The 24653-nt window shown below is 42.9% G+C and overlaps 1 protein-coding gene across 1 annotated transcript in view; it reads left to right on the forward strand.

Annotated features, from left to right (window-relative positions):
- adarb2 (adenosine deaminase RNA specific B2 (inactive)) overlaps window positions 1–24653 on the forward strand; it is a gene marked incomplete at both ends in the record, with an annotated part of 206906 nt that overhangs the window by 123217 nt on the left and 59036 nt on the right. Inside the window, 2 exon segments of the mRNA XM_083995243.1 lie at window positions 13008–13094; window positions 14084–15036. Of these exon segments, the coding sequence (XP_083851369.1) occupies window positions 13008–13094; window positions 14084–15036 (1040 nt within the window).

Below are 24653 nucleotides of genomic sequence, written 5' to 3' on the forward strand. Positions count from 1 at the left end.
GACGCTCAAGCATGGCGAGTCACCTCTCAGGAGCAATGAGAGTGTACTCGCTGTCAGAGTGGAACAGCAGAAGCACCGAAAAGAAAAAATTGAGTGGCATCAAATTTTCTCCTGTGCCACAGTGTGATTAAGCAATTCACTGTCCACTGGAGTTCAGCTGCTCGTACTCGCACCGTGTTGTTGAGTCGAGAGTTGAGTGAAGTCGCCCTCGCTGCCTACGGATTCAAAAAGGGACTCTGCTACATCTTATCTGTCACTGTGCTATAGAGCAGGGCTAAGCTAAAGTGTTAACAGCTGCAGATGGAGACAGAAAACAGAGATGAAAAGATGGAGAGAGAGAAAATGTAACACCAGTTTAGCACACTAACACATATCAGGCAAAAAAATTAAAATACTTCACTACACCCGCCCTGTGGGAATTGTATTTGTCATCTGTCAGATCTTTTATGCCCAGTTTGATTTCATTTTAGCAACACAAATGTTGTTAGATTAACAAAACCACACACACAAAAAAAAAACAAATGGTTTTTGGCTCCTTCCCCCGACTGGCAACAAAAACCAGAGTCTGTATTGTTATCTAGATTTCTTAATTACGGAGGTCTCTAAAGCACGAGCGTCACAGAGTGAAGCGCTGCACTGAAGCTGTGACTGTGTGACAGCCAGACACACACAGCTCATCACAGGCTCCGAGGGAGTTCTCCTAATAGATCTGAAAGTGCAGTTTGAAGGGACAAGAAGCCGTCGTTTACCGCAGGATTTAAAACACCTGAAATTCACTGAACCACTGTCCAGCAAAGAAGATCTGAGAAGAGTCAGACTGATCTCACATCTGGATGTAAAAAAGTGAAGCTGCACTTTGCATATAAAGCCTGAAAGTGGAGAAACAACTTGGCTCAAGGCTGTTAATTATGTGATAATGTCGAGATATAGCCAAGAAATAACAATTAATTGCATAATAATGTCTAGAAATAGCCTAGAAATGGTCAATTTCATAGAAATGTTGAGAAATATCGCCAAGAAATAACAATTGATTGCGTAGCCCAGAAATAACGGTCAATTGCCAAGGACTTGGTGGAGAAAAATTCTGGCCTTTCCCAAAAAATTCAAAGCATGACAAGCATGTGAAATCCTTTGCCTTTATGAAAAACACGACATTACTATGAAATTGACCATTTCTAGGCTATTTCTAGACATTATGATGCAATTACTTAGGTATTTCTATGCCACTTCTTGATATTACTATGCAATTAATTGTTATTTCTTGGCTATTTCTTGACATTATCATGTTATTAACGGCCTGTAAATTAAAGGGTTACCCAAACTTTTAAATAACAAACTGTTATGTACAGTAGCTCAATTGTCCAAAATGACATCATAGATTAAATGTTTAGATACAGTATACAGTATAACAGATGTTCAGTTGGACTCAAGGATGAACTGATCAGACTTTGACTGTCAGAGGTCAAAGTCACTAAAACCTCATAAAGGAGATTTTTTGGCCAAGAATCCACACACTAATTATGACACAGTTTCACAAGTGTCACATTAATTAATTAAAATGGTGAAACAATGACGTTCGATATCCAAAGGGTCCAAGGTCTGATTCAGATCCACAGGTGAGGCTCCGTTCATTGTCACAATCAACTTTATTGACAGATTGACTCTGTTTGTTAAAGCAGAAGTGAGTGATCCGGTCGTTTTCGCTAATGCTGCGTTCCAGGCAGGCTTTTGAAATCGTAAATTACAGCTTCAAGTCACAACTTACGACTTTGTAGCGTTCCAGGCAACCCACTCGTGTTTTTCCGACCTGTTTTACCGGTGAAAGTCACTATAACGGCCACTCGTAACTTCCGACCGGTGAACTCGTACCAGATCGAACTGGTACCACTTCACGGTCGGAAAAATACGAGTTTCCTTGAACGCACCATAACAGTCCTCGTCGCTACGTCACCACATTCACGGCGTCCCTTGGCTGCACACACAGCCCTGCATGCCGTTCTCTCTCCTCATTGGATAAAAACTGTAGGATACGATAAATGTTTTCTCCTCGGCTCAGAGCAGAGCAGAGGGACTGAGAGACCCGTGTTTCAGTCCAAACACTCTATGTAAGTGATTGCTGTCGGAAGATATAACTATTTAAGACTTATATTAACACAAATATATCACTCACTTCTGCTTTAACATATAATACCTTTCATTACAACTCCTTCTTCTCCTTATTGTCTGAACGAACACAGATGCAAAACGCAACATGACAGGTTTGGTGGAGACACGACTGCGAGGCGGTTAATTTAGTTTTCAGATGTAATTAGTATTTTCTTTTTTACAAAGTTGAATAATTTCTATAAACAGATTCAATTAGAAAAGTTTGAATTCATGGAGAAAATTACTGTGACTTTCAGAGAAGTTTTAATCAGTCTCAATCTAAAAAGGTGTCACACACACACACACACAAGGGTTTTAACATGATTAAATGAAAAGTAAAACCTGCCAACCTGAGCCTTATAGATGAGAAGGAGGAATTAACAAGCAAATAAACAGAAAGTGAGACACTTAGCTGAAGGCGTCAACATGACCGTCCACTCAAATAACTCACATTTAGATAAAAAAAAGCTATAGGTGATGAAACCCGTATGACATTAAACAGCACAACATCTGTTCAGAAACACAACACGGGGGTCGGTGTGTCCATGGCGACCACGCTCTGTCCTTGGCTTCACGGCCCCGGGGAGCAAAATGTAAAGCAGATGGTTTCGGCCACTTCGTCCGTCCTCTCTGCTGCACATAATCGAGTGCTAAACCTCTCTTTTATCAGACGGTCGCCGGTTAAAGGGATAGTTCACCCAAAATTCCCCATCGTGGGATGAATAAAGGCATACTTTACTTTAAGAATTCAAATTTCACTCATTATCTACTCACGCTCAAGTTGACTAAGGGCTGGGAGAAGTTTCAGAGTCCTCTGTGCCTTCTCGGAGTTACAGCGGGGCACCGTGCAGCACTGCATGTCCATATGACGGTTTGCGAACAGAGCTCACTTTTCTTTGTCCAAAAAGACACACAAAAAAACATCCAAATACCTCCATACTGCTCGTCTGTAATGTCCCTCTTGTATTGAAGCCCCGACATGAGAAATTGTTCCGAAAAATATTAAATAAGTCTATATTTTAAGCTTGTTTGTAGCGGAAGCTCCCAGCACTGCTCTTCCTGGTCCGTCCAAATCTCGCGCGATTTGCGGAGCCGTGAACTGGGTGTCAATGCAAATCGCACGAGATTTGCACAGACAAAGGCAAAGCAGTGAACTGAGACACTGGGAGCTTCTGCTACAAACAAGCTTAAAACATAGACTTATTTAATTTTTTTCGGAACAATTTCTCATGTTGGGGCTTCAATACAAGGCGGACATTACAGATGAGCAGCATGGAGGTATTTGGATGTTTTTTGGTGTGTCTTTTTGGACGAAGAAAAGTGATCTCCGTTCGCAACCGTCATATGGACATGCAGTGCTGCACGAAGCCCCCCCGTAACTCAGAGAAGGCACGGAGGACTCTGAAACTTGAACTTTGGGTGAACTATCCCTTTAAATTCCCATTTCTCACAGCAGATTTGTAAAAAAAAGAAAGTATAATTGTAGTTATTTCAGTCGGTTTCAACTTAAAGATAAAAAGTGATTAAACTCTTCAGTGTGGAGTCGTTTTGCTCTGACAGGAAGGAGACACCTGAAGAAGGAAAAAACAAACAAACAAACATATGCTGTCAGTAATTATCACCACTGTAGGCGGTCGACGTGAGCAGGTTTCAGATGACACTTTGTTTTTACACAACAGTTAATGTGCATCAAGCTCAGCATCGAGAACCGACCTGAGAAAAACCCACACTGCAGCAGCATCATCACACACATCTGGAGCAGCTTCTCTCTTCTACCTGTGACAGCGCTGAGCAGCTAAGTGCCTTGAAATTGGGTGCTTCTCTATCCCCCCTTAATTGAGCCCATGTTTCCTTTTCTCTCTCTCTCTCTTCACGTCTTTTCTTTTCATCCGAGCCTCCGCGAGTGTCTGTCGGATGATGACGACGGCGCAGCTGGAATCGGCTGAGAGTCTGCGGGCCTTCGTCTCTGTGCACTTCAACTTTATTTACTTTACAGAGGAAGGTCAAGACTTTACAATATTATAGAGAGAAACCAAACAGTTCCCACGATGAGCAAACACGTAGAGAGAGGAGAGACATGAAGAGGTGGTGGGCAGCAGGCGGGGGTAAGAGGAAGAAAAACATCTCTAACACACACACACACACACTTGTACAGTGTTATATAGACTTGTGTCGCCTCCCACAAGCTGCAACAGAACAATACATGAGTCTCTGCTTCACTGTCAGACCAAACACTGACAAAATCCACCTCTGAGACACTGAACACAGACGAGACTGTTCCCAAATAATTATTATTTACAGTACATCGACATTTATTTCTGTTTGTACAGCGTATCCGCAGGGTCTTGAAAAGTATTAAAAGGTGATAAATCAATTCTGGGAAAATTAAGACCCTTAAAAAGTATTAAAAAGTCTTTTCACAACTTTATAAAGTCTTAAATTTTGAAGGTATTTTTTCTGAATTCGCTGTCCAAGAGTTTGAGTCCTAAAAAACATTGTAAAAGTGTGTGAATTTATTCATTTTATTAAAAAACTAAGATGAACTAGTACATGAAAAAGAAAAGAAGATTATTATTTTGTTTTTTTTGAGAGTGGAGCAATGTTTTGGGGGGGGGGGGGGGTTTGGATAAACTTTGCCTTTGATTTATTGTCCTAGCCTATTTTGAATTCTGTTGTATTATAGTGATCTATAGTCTTTATCACAAACTAAAACTGTTAAGTTAAAAGTGTGACTGATGTAAATGGTTACAGCTTGAAGTGGCGGCGAGGTATTGAAAAAGTCTTAAAAAGGTATTAGAATTAACTTCAAGATTCCTGTATATACCCTGTTGTAGATTCATCATGTCATAAAAGACCTACGGGTACGCAAAGAGGGAACCTGATATAAAACCAATAATCAGGAAGTAACGACCAATGCTGCGTTTGAGACGAGAGGCGCATCATGCCAGAATAACCAAAAACACGGCGGAACGGCTGAAAACATTACAAAGTGCACAAAAACTATTTATAAGAGAACTTTTTAATGTATTTTGGCATTTTAATGCATTTTTAATCAATGTTTTACCGTTGACGGTGAGGTTTGTCAAGTCGGAGCTCCAACTTGAGGTGGCGTTCGATTGCACTTTTTCAACTCAGAGGTCAGAAAGATCTGAGTTCTGACTTGTCTTGAACGCAGCATTAGTAATGAGGGTGCAGGTACGGCTGTGTTTGTTTATTACTAACTCCATTTTTGACAGCTACGGTTGCAACCCCTGAAGTAAACATTACATCATAATGCAAAACAATGATGTGAAGTAAAATCGAAAAGAGAAAAGGAAACAAGGATAGACCTATAACAACAAAAACCATCAGTGATCAGTACAACTTCTAAAAAAAATATTAAAACAAAAAGTTTTTAATGAACATTTTTACTGTCGTCATGGTGATGCATCACCAGCAGACCCCCACAAGAGTCTAACGTGTCCTTGATTGAGCTCCTCCTCCTTCTCAGGATGCCTCCACGTCCAGGTCGTTGCTCCAATCAGAGGAGAACGTCGTCCTTTATGAATGTGTGAGTGCACTGATGTGGTGTAAACAGCTGTGAGTAGAGATCTCAGGTGTTTGTGATGCAGGCGTCTGCTCCGTCTGCACCTGCCTGGATAATTTTGCACTTTGCTGCAGCCTTTTATTTAAGCGGCTCAAGTGTGGCTTTCGATCGGAGTCTTTGCAGGAAGACATTGAGAGAGAGAAAGAGGGCGAGAGTGAGAAACAGTGAGAGAGAAAGAGAGTGAGAGAGAGTCAATGATTTCCCCCAGCGCCCGTTTCAATAGTGTCTCCCGTCGCTCATCTGACCCATTCGTTATGCTGAGCCATGGGGAAATCTGATTGGGCTCATTACTCTCTCTCCTCAGAACTGATACAGGAAGCAAGGAGAGGTAGAGAGAGAAGGAGGGAGGGAGGGAGGGAGAGAGTCTGCAGCTCATTGTGAATGGACACCACCACCACCAGTGTTGTCACTATCAGGAGTGTGTGGCCATCTGCCAAGGCCCTCCCTATCTAACCTGGCTCTCCTCTGCCTCCTTTGTGCGGTGGAAACAAATGAGCAGCGTCTTCTCTCCTCTCTTCTCCTCTCCTCTCTCTCTTTCTGTCTCTCTCTCTCTCCGTGTCCTGGTGCAGTGGGGAGGGGGGAGGGGGGGGGGATGGACGTAGTGAGCTGAGACTATTGGCATGCATTGTCTCGTTCATCCGGCCCCCCACCTCCCTCCCTCCTTCCCTCCGCCGCCGCCTGGTGAATGAGGAGGGATGGATGACAGATAGCGTGAAGGGCACGTAAGGTAACAATGTCCACATCAGTGATGGTACATTTAATGAACTCTGCAATAGGGAGGATTCTTCTTCCCCTCTTTCTCTCCCTCTCTTTCTCTCTCTCAGGTTGTACATTCACATTATCATCTGCCTAAATGTGATCCTGATGTCGTGTAAAGTCACAGGGAGGTGACAAGTTTGGAAACTTAAAAGCTTTTCATACTGCAGACAGAGAAACGTAGTACGACAAACGTGCACACACAGGAAGTTTATACTACACAACAACACACTGTTTGGTCAATAAAAGCTGATTGTGAGTATTTGTTAAATCCCCCACTGCACAGAAGTCTGTTTACATGCGTGTTTACATCACCGTCTCGTATATGTATGTATTTTCCACAATATGCATTTTATTACACCCGCAAACAGACTCTGATGCAGAAGAGTTCGTCTTTCAAATCTCGAGTCTCGACACAGATTCAGGCCTCAATATCTGGGATTTTATGTACTGACAGCCAGTAATACTTCTCCCCGAATGGTTTCACACTGGTTCGCCTGGTTTCTGGTACTGTTAGCTTCTCCATCTTTGGATAAGAAAAATAAAAATGTGTTTTCTTTTTCCACTGGTTCATATTTGTGAACACGGAGTAATGGATTCTGCACTTTACATCAGAGTAAAAGAGCATTGATTTGAGTAAAGTTTTATTAAATATTATAAGATTTACATTAGATTGAGTTAGGGTTAACACAGTGTTTTTCAACCTTTGGGTCGGGACCCCACGTGGGGTCGCCTGGAATTCAAATGAGGTCGCCTGAAATGTGTAGTAATTGATAAAAGAAAATACTGATACAAATATTTTCAAACTAATTATTATTCCTTTTAAAATTATGATTAAAAACACCACACACAATCCTAATCCTTTCTATACTTTCACTTTCTCGAATTTAAATACATCGAGTTCATATAAAATGCAGCATATAGAAATATCGGAGCTGGCGCATCTTGATTGACGGGATCGCCAGAAATTTGTAAAAATGGGGTCATGAGCCGGAAATGGTTGGGAACCACTGAGTTAACAACTTTCCAGTCCAACAAAGTTTTTAAAAATTCCAATTTTCACCCACAGGCCACAGGACATTTAAGACACAACACAACAATTATATTTTCTATAAAGTCTAACAAGTGTTCGGTGTCCTTTAGCGCTGTTAATACTGTTTTAAATGTTCATATGTCAGAGGAATAAACCAGTGGTGTTATTATTATTCTCCTGCAGCCCTCTGTAGTATATTTTAATTTTATAAGGTTAAAAATCTGCTTGTATCTCTGTGAGGAAAATCAATCTGAGTACCACGCAGTGTATATAAACCACAACCTGCCTGTGATGTTGTACACACAGCTCACTCATAAATCAGAGCGAGCTGAGCGCAGAGTGCTTGTGCAGCCGCTTCATGAGCAGCTGTCAGGAAACGATCAGAGGTGGCATTTTCGAGGATGACCTCTAAACTGCACCGCTTACCAGCCGCCGCGCAGTTGATTCAGCATCAGAGTTATTGAAAAAAACATGATGATATTTTTTTTTGCAGTGAATAGCAACTTCCTGAGTCGTTTTTTTAAATGAACTGTGGTCTATTGAAAGGGAGAAGAATTGTTTCGGAGAGGGTTGCTTTGAAATTATACAGACCTGGAGTGCGCTTTAGAGAAAAAGCTCCGTTCTGACTGTGAATTTAGTCATCTGAATAAAAATCCTTCTGAATACAAAATAAAAGAGTCTGTTGAGGCTTTTACACGGCCCAGCGACGGCTTCGACACACAAGCAAAGACTCAGGAACCTGAGGAGAATTTGTTTTTCTTCCTCATGTTATTATTACATATGATTTAAGGATGGCAATGTCATGGCGACGGTCAACTCACTCACTCAGTCAGTCAGGTCTGTGGCTTCACTACTACAGACGTTCATGGTCCCCAGAGGACTGACAGAATGTAATTTACCCACACTGCTGCTGCTGAAACATCCCATAACCTACAGTACAGTTCACCGTGGATTAGCACCACATCAATGATTCCTACGACTTCTCCTTCAGCAGCGCACTTGTGGTTTTAAATTTTAAATGAAACGTCTCAATTACCATGATGTGTGGCTGTTAAGGCTTTCATGTTCCCTCATGTTCTATCTACATAACCCAATATTACCAGGCTGTTTGAATCTGTCCAGTATTTTATGACCCAATATCTACGGTACTAAACTAACAGCATCAACTGGGCTTTGTGTTAAAGGGGACATATAATGTAAATATCACTTTTTGGAAGTTCTTTAACATATATTTGGATGTTTGTCTTGCCTTCCGGCCCCCAAAATGTCAGAATTGACAAAAAAAAAATCTGTAATTTTCAGGCTCTTTAGGTTTAAATCCACGTGGTTTTACGAGCTGTTCCCTCAGTTGTCTGACAATGATGTCATTAGTTTTCAAATTTGCATAATACCACTCCTACCTGTGAGTAAAGGTACAGGTAAATGGGGCGGGGCAAGCAGTGGCTCATTTGCATTTAAAGGGACAGGCACTGAAACCAGTCGTTCTGAACAGGGCTGTTTTGAGAGGATGAAAAGAGCTGTGATGTTTGATCTTTGGGGTATTTTGTCTTTAAGACACCTGGGAACTATTTTAATTTGTGGAAAAGGGGCATAAAATGTCTCCTTTACAGCAAATCTTGCATTGCTAACATGCTAAACTAAGATTAAATACAATACAGTACCTGTTTAAATTCATCTTGTTGCTGTCACTTTGAGCATGTTGGCATGCTATCATAAGCATTTAGCACTGTATCTACAGAGGAACTGTAAACCATTAATATGATCTTTGCTTGGTACAGTACATTGACAGTCAATACTCTTTATCAATAATAAATCCTGATCAGATCTGAATATACAGGATTATTGAAGGGGCTTATGGTCTTGTAAATACATGCAGCAGTAGCATGTTGTAAATCAGCCTGAGGACCAGGCCTGAAGTTTCATTTTGACCAATTTTGCACCAAAAATCAACCATCTCTCACATTTGATAACCAATTAGATCAATCAGCTGTGTTGACACCTGCAGGTTTTTTTTCTCCTCTATCTCATTCATTTATTCTGAAGCAGCTTCTGGTGTTAAAGCTCATGACATATTGTATGTGGTGGTGCGTGCATCTGTTTACACCAGGCGCTGCTATCTCGGTGCCCACTGGGCCTCTTGACTTGGCAGAAGCTGCTGAGTGGGTGGTTCAGACCCCTCGGCGAAACAGGATTATCAAATATACATTACAGGCATTTCGGGCCCCCCCCTCCAGTGTATAAAAGCTTAGGCTCCTGTGTGTTAATTGCCGGCCTCTCTCTGTGTGCTCTGTGATTTCATGCTTGATGTGAACACTTGTCTTTCACGCTACAAAGGAACTGGAAACATTTTATGTACAAATACACGAGCGGACTAGAACGAGCTTCGCCAGCCAACAAGACACTTAAACACTCCTAATTTTTGCCACTTCTGTAAACACACCAGACAGCCATGTTTTTACTGTAAATGGGGCTACGGGGGCTTTAAAAACAATATAGACTGATTTGAAAATGGCCCGGATAATGACCCTGTTGGCCGAGGGAGTCATTTAGGGCCAAATTGCTGCTTGTGTCGGGCTTTAGACCGTAATTAGGTCAGAATGCAAATGCTCGTATTGTGATGTTGGCCCAGGAGGACTAGCACAGCTCCAGCCTCAGTGTTTAGAGTGTATCCATGTGTGTCAGAGTGATTCATTGAGCCCCTCCAGCGCTGCTGAGCTGCTGCGAAGAGTGAGAGAGAGGAAGAGAGGGAGAGAGGAAGAGAGAGAGAGAGCACCGGGGGCCGAGCTCATTCACAACCTTGCGCTGTTATCAAAACATGTTTATTGCACTGTAATGTGGCGCCCCGTTTATGCAGCATTTAGCTGTGTGAAATTGTTCCTTGCTGCAGGGACGACGCCGACGCTGCTGCTGCTGCAGGTCGGTGGTGGTGGTGGTCGGAGGGAGTCTTTTTTCTTTTTTTTTTACTTTATTTTTCAAGTTTTTTTGCACAAAACATAGGTAGCATCAGTGTAATGGACAAAAGTAAGTATGGGTACAATATGATGTGGCTAAATAATACAAATGCTTGCCATGTTGTGCCCTTATAGACACAAAATAAACAACAAAAAAGAAAAAGAAAAAACAAAAGTATATGTACATATACGTATGTCTGTGCACGTGATATCTCGAGTACACTAGTTCGCTTACACCCATATGACTAAATAATCATCTACATGATTATGCATACATACATATGAACACTCGTGAACACAACATGGGGGAACCGTGGGGTTGCGAGTAGGCCATAAGATAAGATAAGAAGACTTTATTGTCCAATGGTTTAAAAACACAGTGGAAATTTGCCTTTGGCATCTTGGTAGTCAGCCAACAGCAACAGCTGGGTACATCCAGCACAGTAACAAGTAAATAAATAAACACATGAAATAAAATAATAACACATGAAATACAACATTACAGTATCATACAACAGCTGCGGTTTCACTGTAGCTCAGAGTTCACCTGAAGATGCTCTGGTTCAGGATATCCACTGCAGACGGCACAAATGACTTTTTGTACCCTGCTTTTTTACGTAGATAAGGAAACTCTGAGCCTCCTTCCTGATGGCATCAAAACAAATGCGGAGTTGAGAGGGTGGGTGGTGTCACACTAAATTTGAGTGGCTTTTTTGGCCATAGAACGATTGTATATTTCCTGAAGCTGCATTTGCTTGTCTCCTGTTATCTTACTGGCCTGGTTAACTACCTGGGTCAACTTACTCCTGTGTCTGACTGGGAGGTTCCCATACCAGGAGATGATATTAAAGGAGAGAACACTCTCCGTGAGTGACCGGTAGACCATGGTCAGGGTTTGTTTACTGGCGTTAAAGCTCTTCAATTGTCTAAGAAGATGCAGCCGCTCTCTAGTCACATACATTACAGCAATATGGTCATAGTTGTTCTTGAAACCAAAATATACAAAGCATTAAGGCTGGTTATAAAGGTCGTAGGGAGTCTTGACCCCGGCCTCACCCTCCAACCTCCCACACTCACCTACATAAACTCATTCTACTTCTATTTCTTCCTCATTCCTCGTGCTTTTTTTCCTACTTCATCACCTCCACCTCCACCGCTGCTGCCTCTTCCTCACCGCTCTCCTTTATTGATCATCAGCTGATGTCAGAGGCAAGAGAGAGGGAGAGAGAGGGAGAGGGGGTTGTAATTAAGGAGCCAGACCGGTCTGTCAATTCTGCTCAGCGCTGCATGGAGAGCACCAGACCAGGCGATGGCCCTAATAGGGCTTCATACTGTAAACAACACGCACACCTGGACAGCAGCAGGCCTCCGGGGAGAAACAGGGAGAGAGCTGCTGTCGGTCGACAAGTTAGAGCTGATAAAGAGAGGAAGTTTATCACCACAGATGTAGTTGGTGAGCAGGGAGGCAGAACCAGACAGAGCTGAGGATGAGAATACATCTAATAGTATACTATGTCGTCTTTTCATGTAGAAAGAAACACACATTTAAGAGGAACTCTGCTGGATTTTCACCTTAACTATGCTACATTTACCTTAATGAAACAGCCTCAGAGTAATTGTGATGGTTAAATGACTTGTTACAGGGAGAATTGAGGCTCTCTGCCTTCCACCTACTGTAGCGTCTCTTGGCTGGAAAACCAACCTTGTAAGATCAGAGCCTCCGACCCGGTGTCTCAGCTCTCATCTCTGCTACACAAACACGCTCTGTAACCCGTAATCTCTTGTTTATGACAGTTCAGACTACACAAATATACACATGGTAACATCGTATAACGTTATGCACCGCTCTATTGATCGCTTTCTCGCCGGCTTCGTTAAAAACAAATGCACATGGCCGAGAGGAGGATTAGCAAAACAGGGGAAAAATGACTGGACTTGCATAGTTTCCCTTTACATAGGAGTTATTCAGCTTTTTTTGTTAATTGCGTGAGTTTTCATTTCATTTCATTTTGATTTATTCCATGTAGTACACATAATCACCATTAATGAAAAGGAACAGGATGAAGAAAAACTTGTAGTACCTGCCCCTTTCTATACTGTAGTTATAATTGCATTGGTTTAATATCAACACCAATATTATACATGGTTCGTCTATCTGTCTTTGCTTTTTTCCCTTCTTTTTCTCTTTCTTCTTATTCTTTTTTGTTTTGAGGATAATTTTCAATGTCAAATCACAACATGGTTTATACACATATATGAATACAGATTACCGACAACTGAAACTTGGTGAATCCAACTTTTAACACACGTACAAACCTCGTGAATGAAAGTGAGATAAAAGATGAGAAAATGCTGTGAAGTCTGAATTTCTTTGTCTGTTTCTCTGTGTGTGTTTTTCCTTGTGTGTGTGTTTGCATGTGCATGTCGGGGGCCAACAACGCCGCCTGCTCCGCGCGGCTTTTAATCGATAAAACTATCAAAACATCTCCGGCGCTGCCCTCTTGTTGACTCTGCATGTCTCTTGTCTCTCCTCCAGAGAAATTCAGTATGCTGTCGGCATTGATCGCTCCCTTCAAGTACATAAGCCCTGGGACCAGCGGTACAGAGGACGAGGACAGTTTAAGTAAGATGCCGCCTCTTTTCTCTTTTCTCTTTTCTCTTTCTTTTCTCTCTGTCTGTCAACACACGGCTGCACTAACTCCCATCGTGGCAGGCCTAATATGGAGATCATCTCTCCGTCACCCACATACACTGTGATTAATTATTTGTGAAATGGGGCTATTTGATTACGCACGGGTGTCAGCCTGTGTGTTAAAGTCTGTATTATCTTATAAAAGTCAGACATTAAAGATTAAAATCTGAGTGTTTGTGATAAATTAGTGATGAGACAGGTACATGCACATCATCATCGTCGTCATCTGGAGCTGCAATCTGCCTCAGCGAATGCCAGCACTTGATCCCAGCCTCCCTTTTCACCATTAACATTCTTGTGGCGAGATCTGAACACCCTATTTTTGTTCATTTCCCATCAGAAATGCAATACGCCACCACTTCGCCGTAACTAGGTTTGAAGAGCGTATCGCAGCTGTTCAGACTTTGCTCTCGCGGAGGATAGAAGTGTGAAATAAAGCAGGCTACAGACGCTTCTCTCATCCTTTTCCTCCGACTGTCTGCCACTCCATGCGATCCCCCTCCCCACCCCACCCCCATTACAAATAGGATTGATGCTTTGTGTTGGCCACAGGGACCAATGTCTCCCACTAGCGAAGCAGATTCAGAACCAATTTGGAGGCAGATTACAGAATGATTTGGCAGATAACATCGCCATTTTTAGGGGATTTGTATTTGGGTTTTAAAACACTTAAATATGATAGAGCCCTGTGGTATGAAGAGGGCCCGGCTCTGGAAGGCGATTGTAGATTTGTTCATTACCATTTCATTGTGTATCAAGTGGCTCAATCTGCCTTGAGAGATTTTCTTTGATTCACTTCGTTCAGGGAGGATAAACCTGAGTGTCACACAGTAATAACTGCTTTTTTCCCCGATTTCATTGTGTTTGTGTGAGTATTTTTCTTTTTTATCACTGCTTCTGTTTTCGTGTTTTCGTGGCAGGTACCAGCAGCGCGGAGGTGAAGGAAAACCGAAACGTCGGCAACCTGGAGGATCGCACCATCGGGCCTGCGGAGTGTCAGTCGCTCTTCTGCTCCGACTCGACGAGAAGCGGCGGCTCGGCTCTGAAGAGGAAGCGGCCGCTGGAGGAAGACAACAAGGGACACTTGTGTCAGCTCCGCCTGATCTATAAGAAACTGTCCTGGTCCGAGGCGCCGAAGAACGCGTTGGTGCAGCTGAACGAGCTGCGGCCGGGCCTGCAGTACCGCGTGGTGTCTCAGACCGGCCCGGTGCACGCGCCCGTCTTCTCCATCGCCGTGGAGGTGAACGGGCTGACGTTCGAAGGCACCGGCCCCACGAAGAAGAAAGCTAAGATGCGGGCGGCGGAGCTGGCCCTCAAGTCCTTCATCCAGTTCCCCAACGCTCCTCAGGCCCACCTCGCCATGGGAAACATCTCCAACCCCTCGGCCGACTTCACCTCGGACCAGGCCGACTTCCCCGACACGCTCTTCAAGGAGTTCGAGGCGTCGCCGTGCGCCGACGGCCTCTCGCTCTGCAGCACGGCGGCCGAGAGCAAACTGCTGTCCAGCGAGCTGCTGAGACACGGCCGGCTGCTGCGCCACACCTTGGACCTGATGGTGCAGGCTCAGCAGCGGCTGGGCGGCATCGTCCCAGAGCCCGACGCCCCCAAGAGCGCCGTGGCGTTGCTGAACGAGCTGAGGCCGGGGCTGCGCTACGCCTGCCTGTCGGAGCAGGCCGAGGGCCGGCGGCTGCGTAGCTTCGTGATGGCGGTGCGCGTGGACGGGCGGATATTCGAGGGATGCGGGCGCAGCAAGAAGCTGGCCAAGACCCAGGCGGCGCAGTGCGCTCTTCAGGCCCTCTTCAACATCAGGACGGCGCCCGAGGGGAGGACGGGCCTCAAAGCCAGCAGGAAGAGTTGTCCTCATTTACCCCAGGTGAGTGCAGACACATCCCCGGCGCCTGTCCTCCGCTAAGCTTCTTTGGCAGCCACTCCACTTCCTACGGGGGCCTGTAATGACCAAAACAGCAGGCGTGCAGCGCAAAGCCAAACACCTTCCAACAAGTAATTAAGGAGGAAAGGAGATAGGAGCTAAACAGAGCGGGGGCGGAAGGAGAAAGAGTGGCAGCACTGATAAAGAGATGTGAAAGCAAGCTGACATTTACCCTTTCAAAAAGTAGTGCGTGCGGTGAAAATACAAATCACAGATCAGTGCAGGGGCGCAGTTGTGTTGTGTTGTGTGCACTCTGCAGAAGCCTGGGTATTGAGTAAACAATATCTGTTTGTGGGTCTATTTAAATAGAAAAGCATGTAAATGAAGCTAATTATTGTCCTTGTGCCTCCGACATAAGAGAAATCTGCATCACGGCCCAAATGAGGTTTTTTTTTTCTCGGTCTTATGTGTTTGTAGAGCTGTAATTGGGAGAGTTTTGTAATTTTGCAAAATCTCCTGTTTCCTCATGTGTGGCATCACAGTGTCTACAAACATTAATTCAATCTGTTGCCCAAAGGAGATAGAAAAGCAAAGAGCATACCAGCAAACAAACCGCCACAATCCCATGCTCATTTACCCAAATATGTAAATAGCAATCAGAGCGAGGAAACTAGTTTTTGAGAAACTTGTAGAAATTGGAGAGCCTAAAGACACAGTGGCTGGATTGGCTGGCACTTGTTGACAGAGCCGTTATAAAAAAACTTCATTTCAGCTGCAGGATTTCATCTAATGCAGACCTGCCCTGAGTAGATAGTCACACCGATTTCGGTTGTTTACTATTGTTTTGCGCTGAGGAGGAACTTTATATCCGTGCCGCCGTCCAGGTCGCTGTCATTGCAGCAGGCGGCTGAAAGTGAAACCGAACATTTTTCCTTCCTCTGTCCTATTACGGCACAAAATAACGTGTAAAGCTTCGCTCTCTTCTCGTCTTAAATGGGGGAAGAAAAAAAAATTAAGCCGTTCACATCCTCTTCCCCCCTAAAGTCGTCCCTTGAAGCCTCCTGTCACCATCTCGTGCTTTCTGCGCGTCCTGTAGGGTATCTGTCGTATTAACATTAGTTTCCAGCCTTGAAGGGAAAAAAAGAACTGGCGAGAGTGTCCTTCCCCTGAGCACGACATCAACCCAACAAACCTGCACATGTTTGCCTGGGAGAAACTTTTTCTTTTTCTCCCCGCTGCCACGGTGTCTAAAAGGATTTTAAGAGGATTTGCCGCACCCGTTTAGTTCCAGAAAGCACTCGCTTGTGGAATTTCTTGAAAGTCAGCCGTGCTGTCTGCCGCCGAGAGGCTCGAGAGGCGCTTTTTATTTTCGTCGCTTAAAGGACAAAGGCACATAAACACACACACACACACACACACACACACACACACACATATGTCTGTACACTACATGCATGTACAAATGAACATGTGACCCAAGGCGTTTGTCTGATACCTGACGTCATGTTTAGGCGTCGGGGGGTTTGAGGGTTGTCATCTGGGTGTAATGCAAACGTTATGGTGGTTTGCCAACTCACTGTATGTGAGCCAACTCGGTCTGTTTTCTTTCCCAGAATTCCCTCTGGCTCCACCTGTAACGGCGTGAAGCGTGACGCCTCGGTGATGTAAACGGTGCCGTGCAGATGTGCAAACCTTTATCTTGAATTTTAAGGTTTTTTTCTCACGTTTATAGGTTTTAATTTGATGAATTTTCATGCATTGATTTGAAAAAAAAGGGGGAAATGTAAATGCAAATCGTGGTTCAACAACTGCAGAGCCAGTTTCTGTTGTAATTGTTTTAGCATTTAGAATTAGTTGCTGTGACAACCGCAGAGGTGACAGAAAACAAGGCCAGACTTTTTAATACGTGGGAGTCTGAGATAAGTGGTTTCTTGTTCGCCGGCTGCTGAAGATATGAACTCTGCCTCCACTGTTTCTGCTTTTTGCCACGTCGGTCTCTCTCCCTGCAGTGAAGTCGACTCAGTCGGTCCTTTGTTACTATTTCAACAATAAGACCCAACCGGGTTATGGTTCTTTTAAAAAAATAAAAAGAAGAGGAAGAAGAAGCAGAAGTGAGTGGTTGAGTTTTCATCAGAAGTGGTAAAAAACATCCAGAGAAAAGTAAAAATGTATAAAACCAGTCATCACCTGAAATATAATCCATATATCACAGCTTTTTTTGTGGATAAATCCTCTTTTTACACCAAAAACAAAAGCTCCAGACTTAAACTGTTTCCACCGTTGTGTTGGTGGAAACTTTGATCAACAACCCGGCTGATCGATTGGTTTCCTCTGTGTGAGGGTCGGAGCGCAGGGTTAGCACAACACTTCCACTTCCACTTTGACAAAATGAACTCAGGGAGCCGGAGAAGGAGAAAAGGGATTCAACTCTTAAACACAGTGATGGTGTGACATGGCTGGATGAATGATTATACTTACACCGTCCCTCAGGAACCCAGAAACCAGGCAGAGCTCTGAGGCTGAAGTAGAAACGGTTCAGATAATTGATCAATCATTTGCTACAGATTGAACAAAAAGCAGTTGGGGTAAACAGCAATGACAGGAGATAGTGATGAGCATGTTTAGCTTTTTATTCTTTGGCATTTTATTGACTGAATAATTGATCATTTAAGAAAGAACATAGATTTTCTGTCTGTTAATGACTTGACACGTAAAAAAACTCAATAAAGCAAATTGATCAAATAAAATTTTACAAGCAAAGAAGTCAACATTAATAACTCCTGAGTTCAAGATAGGAACTGTAGTGGCAAAATGTTTGACGCACAGAAGTGCAGAAGTAAAAAACGACGGTCAAAAGAGAAGCTTTGGTTCACTGGTGGTTTGGTTTATTGCAAAAAATGATAAAGACAAAATAAAAAAGCAGTATGTCCATGTCATGACAGTTCCTGCCACTAAAGGTTTACCAACAAAACATAATTATTCTGTAACTGCAACAAATAAATTAAGGGAACGATGCAAGCGCGGTCGCTTTTCCGCTGTTTTGCTAACCCTCCTCTCGGTCATGTGCATTGGTTTACAAGTGGTGGATCGGTGGATAACGTTATTTATCATATACAATATTACAAAGTGTATATTTGTGTAGTCTTATCTGTCATAAACAAGAGATTACGGGTTACAGGGCGCGTTTGTGTCGCGGTGCTGCAGAGACGAGAGCTGGGACACCGGGTCGGAGGCTCTGATCTTACAAAGTTTGTTTTCATCCAAGAGACGCTAGGTGGAAGGCAGAGAGCCTCCATTCTCCCTGGAACTAGTTATAAGTCATTTATTTAACCAGCACTAGTACTCCACAGCTGTTTAATTAAGGTAAAAATGTAGCATAATTAAGCTAAAAATCCTGCATAGTTCCTCTTTAAATGCGGCTCCGACCAGTCGAAGCATGGAGGATCTGGAATACGTCATCCATCACATTAGCCTGATGTTGTATGAAAAACATTTCGGGGGCCACTGGGGGTCAGGAGGGCCTCTGTGTTTCCCACTTTTAAACCGAGGAAGGAAGAGAGCAGATCCTGTATTAACTCAACAGAATGGAACATGAGGAACTAACTTGTACTGAGCTGAACCAGGAGATCCCCCCCCAACCCCACCCTCCTCTGGATGAAATATTTAAACTCACCTGAAGTGCATGGTGCTGTATTCATCTCAGACCTTCCTGGGTTTCAACATCCATACTTAAGCACACCGGTGCACGACCTCACCTGCAATAGACTCCTTCCTTCCTGCAGCGATATGAAGCCTGTACTTCCCTCCCTCTCTCCCTCCCACGAACAATCACACCAGAAACGAGGCATCGGACCACCGGTCTGCTTGACATTAAAGAGCTATTTATCTTCCAGCAAGGACTTAAATTTTTTATTCCTTCATTTAACCTTTTATTTATCCAGGGAAATCAAGTGAGAACAAGTTCTGCAGAGATGTATTGTCTTACATCGACTTAATTCCACTTATTCGCTCCTGAGAGATGCTCAGTACGACCACGGCCGACTACACCGAGTGTGCAGCTTCGGTTCAGGAAGGAGAGATGAACTCAGCTGATGAGGAGGAACTATCTAACCATAAAGACAGATCTCTAAGAGACTGTGAAAATCATTACGGTGAGGAAAGGGGTGAAATACAATACTGTGAAATACTATTTTATAGAAAAGCAAGACTCACTTTCATTTGATAGTCATATATATACATATTAAGTTTATTAAGATCCCCATTACCTTCTACTTAGCATCTGCTATTCTTCCTGGGGTCTAAATAAATTATATAGTGACGATAAAGAACAACATTCACACTCAACAACTTCAACTAAACAACACCGACATTGGCAATACATGCATGTTTTAAACGTAAAATAACCGACAAGACAAGGCAGTTCTGATTATAATCTTATCGATAAATATAAATATTCATATAATAATATATCAAGATATGTGATATCTCATCATTATTTCTTTGTTAAGGTTTAAGTAATGGAGGTTAGGTTACATTCGTCTCTTGACAAAACTTTGATCCTTTATTATTTATCGCCTTTATTGTTATTAATCAGTCAGTTGGAACTTGTTGCGGTTTAGTCCAATCCAATTTGCCCTATTACAGCCGGCACAGTGATGTGAGAAAAAAGCGCCGGCGTAATCCTGACACCCATTTTACCAAGTGGAATGATTACCCCACTGTTCAGGCCTTGATTGGCCACTTAATCTCCCCTCGCCGTCTCAACACGCTGCAGCGTTGCCAAGTCAACTGAGCCTGAGACTTGTGCGTGCAGCGGCAGGCAGGCGGGCGGGGAGGGAAGTCGTTGGCAGGCCCACGAGGGAGGACGGTGCAGAGGTCAGTGGTCAGGACGCTGCGCTCTGCCACCTCGGATTAAAGTCCATTTGAATAGGGAAATGTGCTCGGCGTCAGAGCTGAATGAAGATGAGGGTTAATGGAGGAAAGACGGTTTGGCTCCGTAAAACGTACAACAGAATATTTTAATTTTTCATCATGCCAGCTCAGATCAAATGTGACTGCATGTTGTCCTTTAAGTTTTTCCCTTTTTTTCCCCCTCTCTCCCGTGGTTCGATATGATTTGATTTAGTTATCTCTAAATGTGAAGCATCACAGATAGAGAAGGATACAGACTGGTCAAGTGGAGTAATTTTCCCTGCCTCTGCCACGGCAAATTGAATATGATTTCAGACACGTGAAGGTGACCCCTGTCAGCGGCTGAGCCTCTCGCAGATTGTTTTCTTTGTCTAATCTCTCCCACTTCTAATCTGTCTCAATATAAACAGCTGTGACAGGCTGATCATTAATTAATATTGCCACAACAAATTAGCGACAGCCATCGCCCAGCCAAGCGCCCTGTCTAAGATAGAAATCCTGCAAGTCCACAAGAGAGAGAGGGAGAGAAGGTGTTAGTGACACATTAGAGAGGAGATGATTAACAGCTTCAGAGACCTTGCAGATAGTGTTACAGCCTCAGCCTGTGGACAGTGATGACAACACACACACACAGTGACAGCCACTGCAGCAGACTGTACTCGCAGCATCAACAGTGATTATCACCATGCTGCTGTTAGTGCTGTGCAAATTGCCTGATAAAACATCTGCATTTATCACGTTATATCAATTCGGTCACATAAAACATCTCTCCAAGTTGTCAAGTGTGAGAATCCTGTATATGTATGAAAAATATATTTAAATCAGCTTTGGACGTGTGATTGGTTGGTGTGTCTTATTCAGTAAATTCATGCAAAAGACTTAAAACAAGCTTTTGAGTTGTGACTTTATGATGTCACAACAAACCAGTCAAAAAAAACTGGACCTGCCATCCCAATTTGCAGGTTTTGGTCTTGAAATATGTTGTGTTTTTATGCAGAGAGACTCTGAGAAATGAGATTTAAAGCTACAATGAGATGTTTTGTGGTTCTAAAACTACAAATATCTCCTCTTCTTATCAATCCACACTCAAGATAAAACATAGGAAAAGTGTAAAATACCGAGCATGTAACATAAATAAATCATTATTTCATGTCAGTGCCCTTTTTTAAATGTTGAACTTTAGTGCTTTATGGTTACTATTGAAAAAATACAGTATACATCTTTGTATTAATGTACTGTTTATGAATGTCCTCACATTGCAGCATTACCTGCATAAATAAAACAATTAAAGTCTCTCATATGAGCATAATTTGAAGAATGCAGGGAATAAGAATAAGTATAACAATAGTTAATTGCACCATTTACCTTGTTGAGTGCATTATTAACATGATGATCATATCATTATCAATGAGCAGCAGGTTGTACTGTAGTAAACTGGAGTCATGTTTGTAAGAGCAGCAGCAGGAACCTGACCTCTGAGCACAAAGGGAATTCCTCATGTGCATCCGAAAAACATCTCATAACAATTTGTCACTTTGTATGCAATACTAACAATAATGATAATAATAATAATGTGAGCAAAAAGCCACAGTTTGCTCCTGGACTGTCAGTCTGCCCTTTTTAGCAGCCACTTACATCATCATGTGGTATTTAAAGCGAAGGCGGCATGGGAGAGTGGGAGATTTGTGTGTGAAATTACCGAACAATAACGTTTCCCCCCCGTCTGAATAGGAGCGCCCCTGTAACACGGGAAAAGGTTAGAATCATCCTCGACTGTCTAATATGTATGCAAAATGTGACCTATGAGGCTGCAGGCTGTTGAATCTAATGTACCGCGTCAGCACGCAGCTTTAAAGGGGGAAAATCCCTCAGCAGGGAGGAATTGAAATGGGGGTTGGTCGGGTCGAGTCACCTCGCATATACAGTAAAACGCCCCTGTAATCTATCCCAAAAGAAGCGTGGCGCTGCTGTCTGCACCTCCGCTACAGTATCCTGACTCAGTGCCACTAAGTCCTCATTGTTTGTGACAGTCCTCCATTCCTTCTTCCTCCCTCCCTCCCTCTCTCCTTCCACCTTTCCCCTCCACGGCCCCGAGCTGTGAGCCAGAGCATGGCTATAATCATTTCTGAAGAACCTCTCACACTTCATTAAAAGCATAATCAAGTTCATTACAATTTCATAGGCGTTCAGGTACCAAATGGCTTCCGATAAATCACGACTATTGGTCCTGTGTGGCTGGCATGTGTAGGTTTATCTCAGGCTCTCAGGCAGGAGAGGGGGGAGGAAGAAGAGGGGGGGGGAAGGGGGAGGAGAGGTCTGGATGTCTGGCCTTTAAATGACCTTCCCGCCTGAAGCGAGGGACCGTACACAGCGAATGGACACATCACTGTTGGCGGATCAGATGACGACAAACAAGCGAGCAGATCCACAGATGTGGCACTAAAAACTAAAATACAACGTGTTAATATTCACTTTGTTTTTTTGTTTTTTTTTATCCTACGTTTCCATCATGTTATCTTTAATGAGCTTTATTTGAAACCCTGGGATTTTAAAATGGATTTGAAATTTAAGAAGAGATACTGTAGAATAGAGATACGATGATGCAAATTAGCCCCCACCTTCTGATGTGTTTTCAGATTTTTAGCCTCCGTGCCGGCAGCAGAAGATATGACACAGATAAACTGATAAAAATCACAGTTTGGAAATAAATAACTCTCCTTTTTTCACTATGTGACAATACAGTGGGAAAGATTTGCTAAAAAATGACTGGTTAGTAGAGAGTCGTGGTTCAAAATGTTTAGTAGCTCTGTGGTTTCGTCACCTGACTTCTTCCTTATTTTGATTCTCTTGTTGTTGTGACGGCCACAAGAGGGCGATGTTACTGTTTTGGGCATTTCCTAAGACAATCGGCGCTGAGTTGGTAGAAGCTGCATCGCATCTCGATGAGGTGCATTTTTATTTGTTAAACTACAGCTCATCAAGCAGATTCTGATTCAAGAATTAGGCTAATAAATTTGGTTTTGCAGTCGTGTTGTAATCCAAGAGGTCTCGTATGTTAAAGGAATTAATATATGAACCGTTGAGGCTCCTTTGATTGTCATTTAGAGATTTAAATCTGCTGTTATCGTGGCCGCTGGTCGGATACCTCTAGGTCATCTCACTCAGTTCGAAACCTTGTTAAGCAAAAAATACCAAACCAGAATCTGCAGTTGTGTTGTTGACTTTTTAACCGGTCCTCCATGTTTGTTTACACTACTACTTATAGCTGTGTTTTCAAGTTTATTTTCCTTCTGCAAAAGAGTCGAAGAGAAAATGTTAAAATTAGATTTGAGAAGAGATTCGTTGACCTCAGACCAGACTTAATTAATACATGTTTATGAGAAACCACCAAGTGGCTGTGAAGTGAAATCTTGGTACGTGTTAGAGGAAACTATTGTTCACTTGTAATATTTACTGTGTTATCAGGCAGTAAGACAAGTAAATGATGAGGAGAAGCAGGAAGGGGGGGGGGGGTTGAGAAAAAAACTGCAGCATCTGCAGAGGAAACGTGTTATGTTGTCTTCACACACAGATCTGATGCGAAGTGGCAAACATTGGGCTGAAATCACATTTCCAGTGACACGTCTCTTAATGTTGTAGCAGCTTGCCTTTTGATCATAACGGAGTTCATCGAGCTTTTACAATTAGTCTACAGAGATGCTGTTAATGTTTCAAAGCCTCCTGAATCTGCTGTTATACAAAACGTCTGAGCTGCTGATCGTTGATCTGGGTTTCCCCACTTTAATAATCGTTATATCCAGAAAACAAAATGTCTATGTGTGTGTTTTGTGAGACACCTACACACAAACACACATCCCCCTGGCACTGATTGTCCCTCTCCACATAGTGCTCACATGCCTGGCTGATCACCTGGACCCACTGGGCCTCCATACACCTCCGTACATGTCTCCCCAGGGGTCCGGACACATCCAAAGCTGAGGCAACATGTCTCATGTTGTTTATATGCTCTGCTCGACTGTGAGCTGAGTTTTTATTCCACACCTTATAGTATTCTGAAATTCTCACCTCTGCATACGTTTCATACGAGATCTCTGGATGTAACTTCACAACAGTAAAGCAGCTGTGTAGAAGCTGTCGTTTCCAATACAATCCATTTTATTTTATTTATTGAGCACTTTTAAAAACAACCAAGTTGACCAAAGTGCTTTACACAGGGATAGAAATAAATAAAATCAACATTCAGTATAGGAGCACACTAAATAAAAGCAGTTAACAGACTAAACATCAATAAGAACGTAAAAGCTGAAGTCTTTGGGTTTCAAACTGTGTTAAAAGCCAAGGAATGTATGTTTTAAGACGTAAATACATAGACTGAGTGGTGCTTTCAATGTCAGAGATTTCCATGTTTATTTAGATGATAGATCAGGTCTAGGTTATATATTAATACTGTGAAAATATAAAAGCCTCACTCTACAGAGAAAATGCAAGAAACTGATCCGCCAAAACTTCCTGTAACTTTGTGATGTCACAACTGAACAGTCAGCTCAGCCCCGCCCACTTGGACTCACCGTCCAGTATGTGCAGGGTTTGGTTTAGCTGAGTGTTTTTACCTGAAATCCACTATATTTTAATTCACTCACTCAGAAAACAATGTCAGCCAATCAGAAGAGAAGCTCAGAGCGTTCTCTCTTCTGATTGGCTGACACCGA

This window comes from Trachurus trachurus, assembly GCF_905171665.1.
Source record: "Trachurus trachurus genome assembly, chromosome: 20".
NCBI lineage: Eukaryota > Metazoa > Chordata > Actinopteri > Carangiformes > Carangidae > Trachurus > Trachurus trachurus.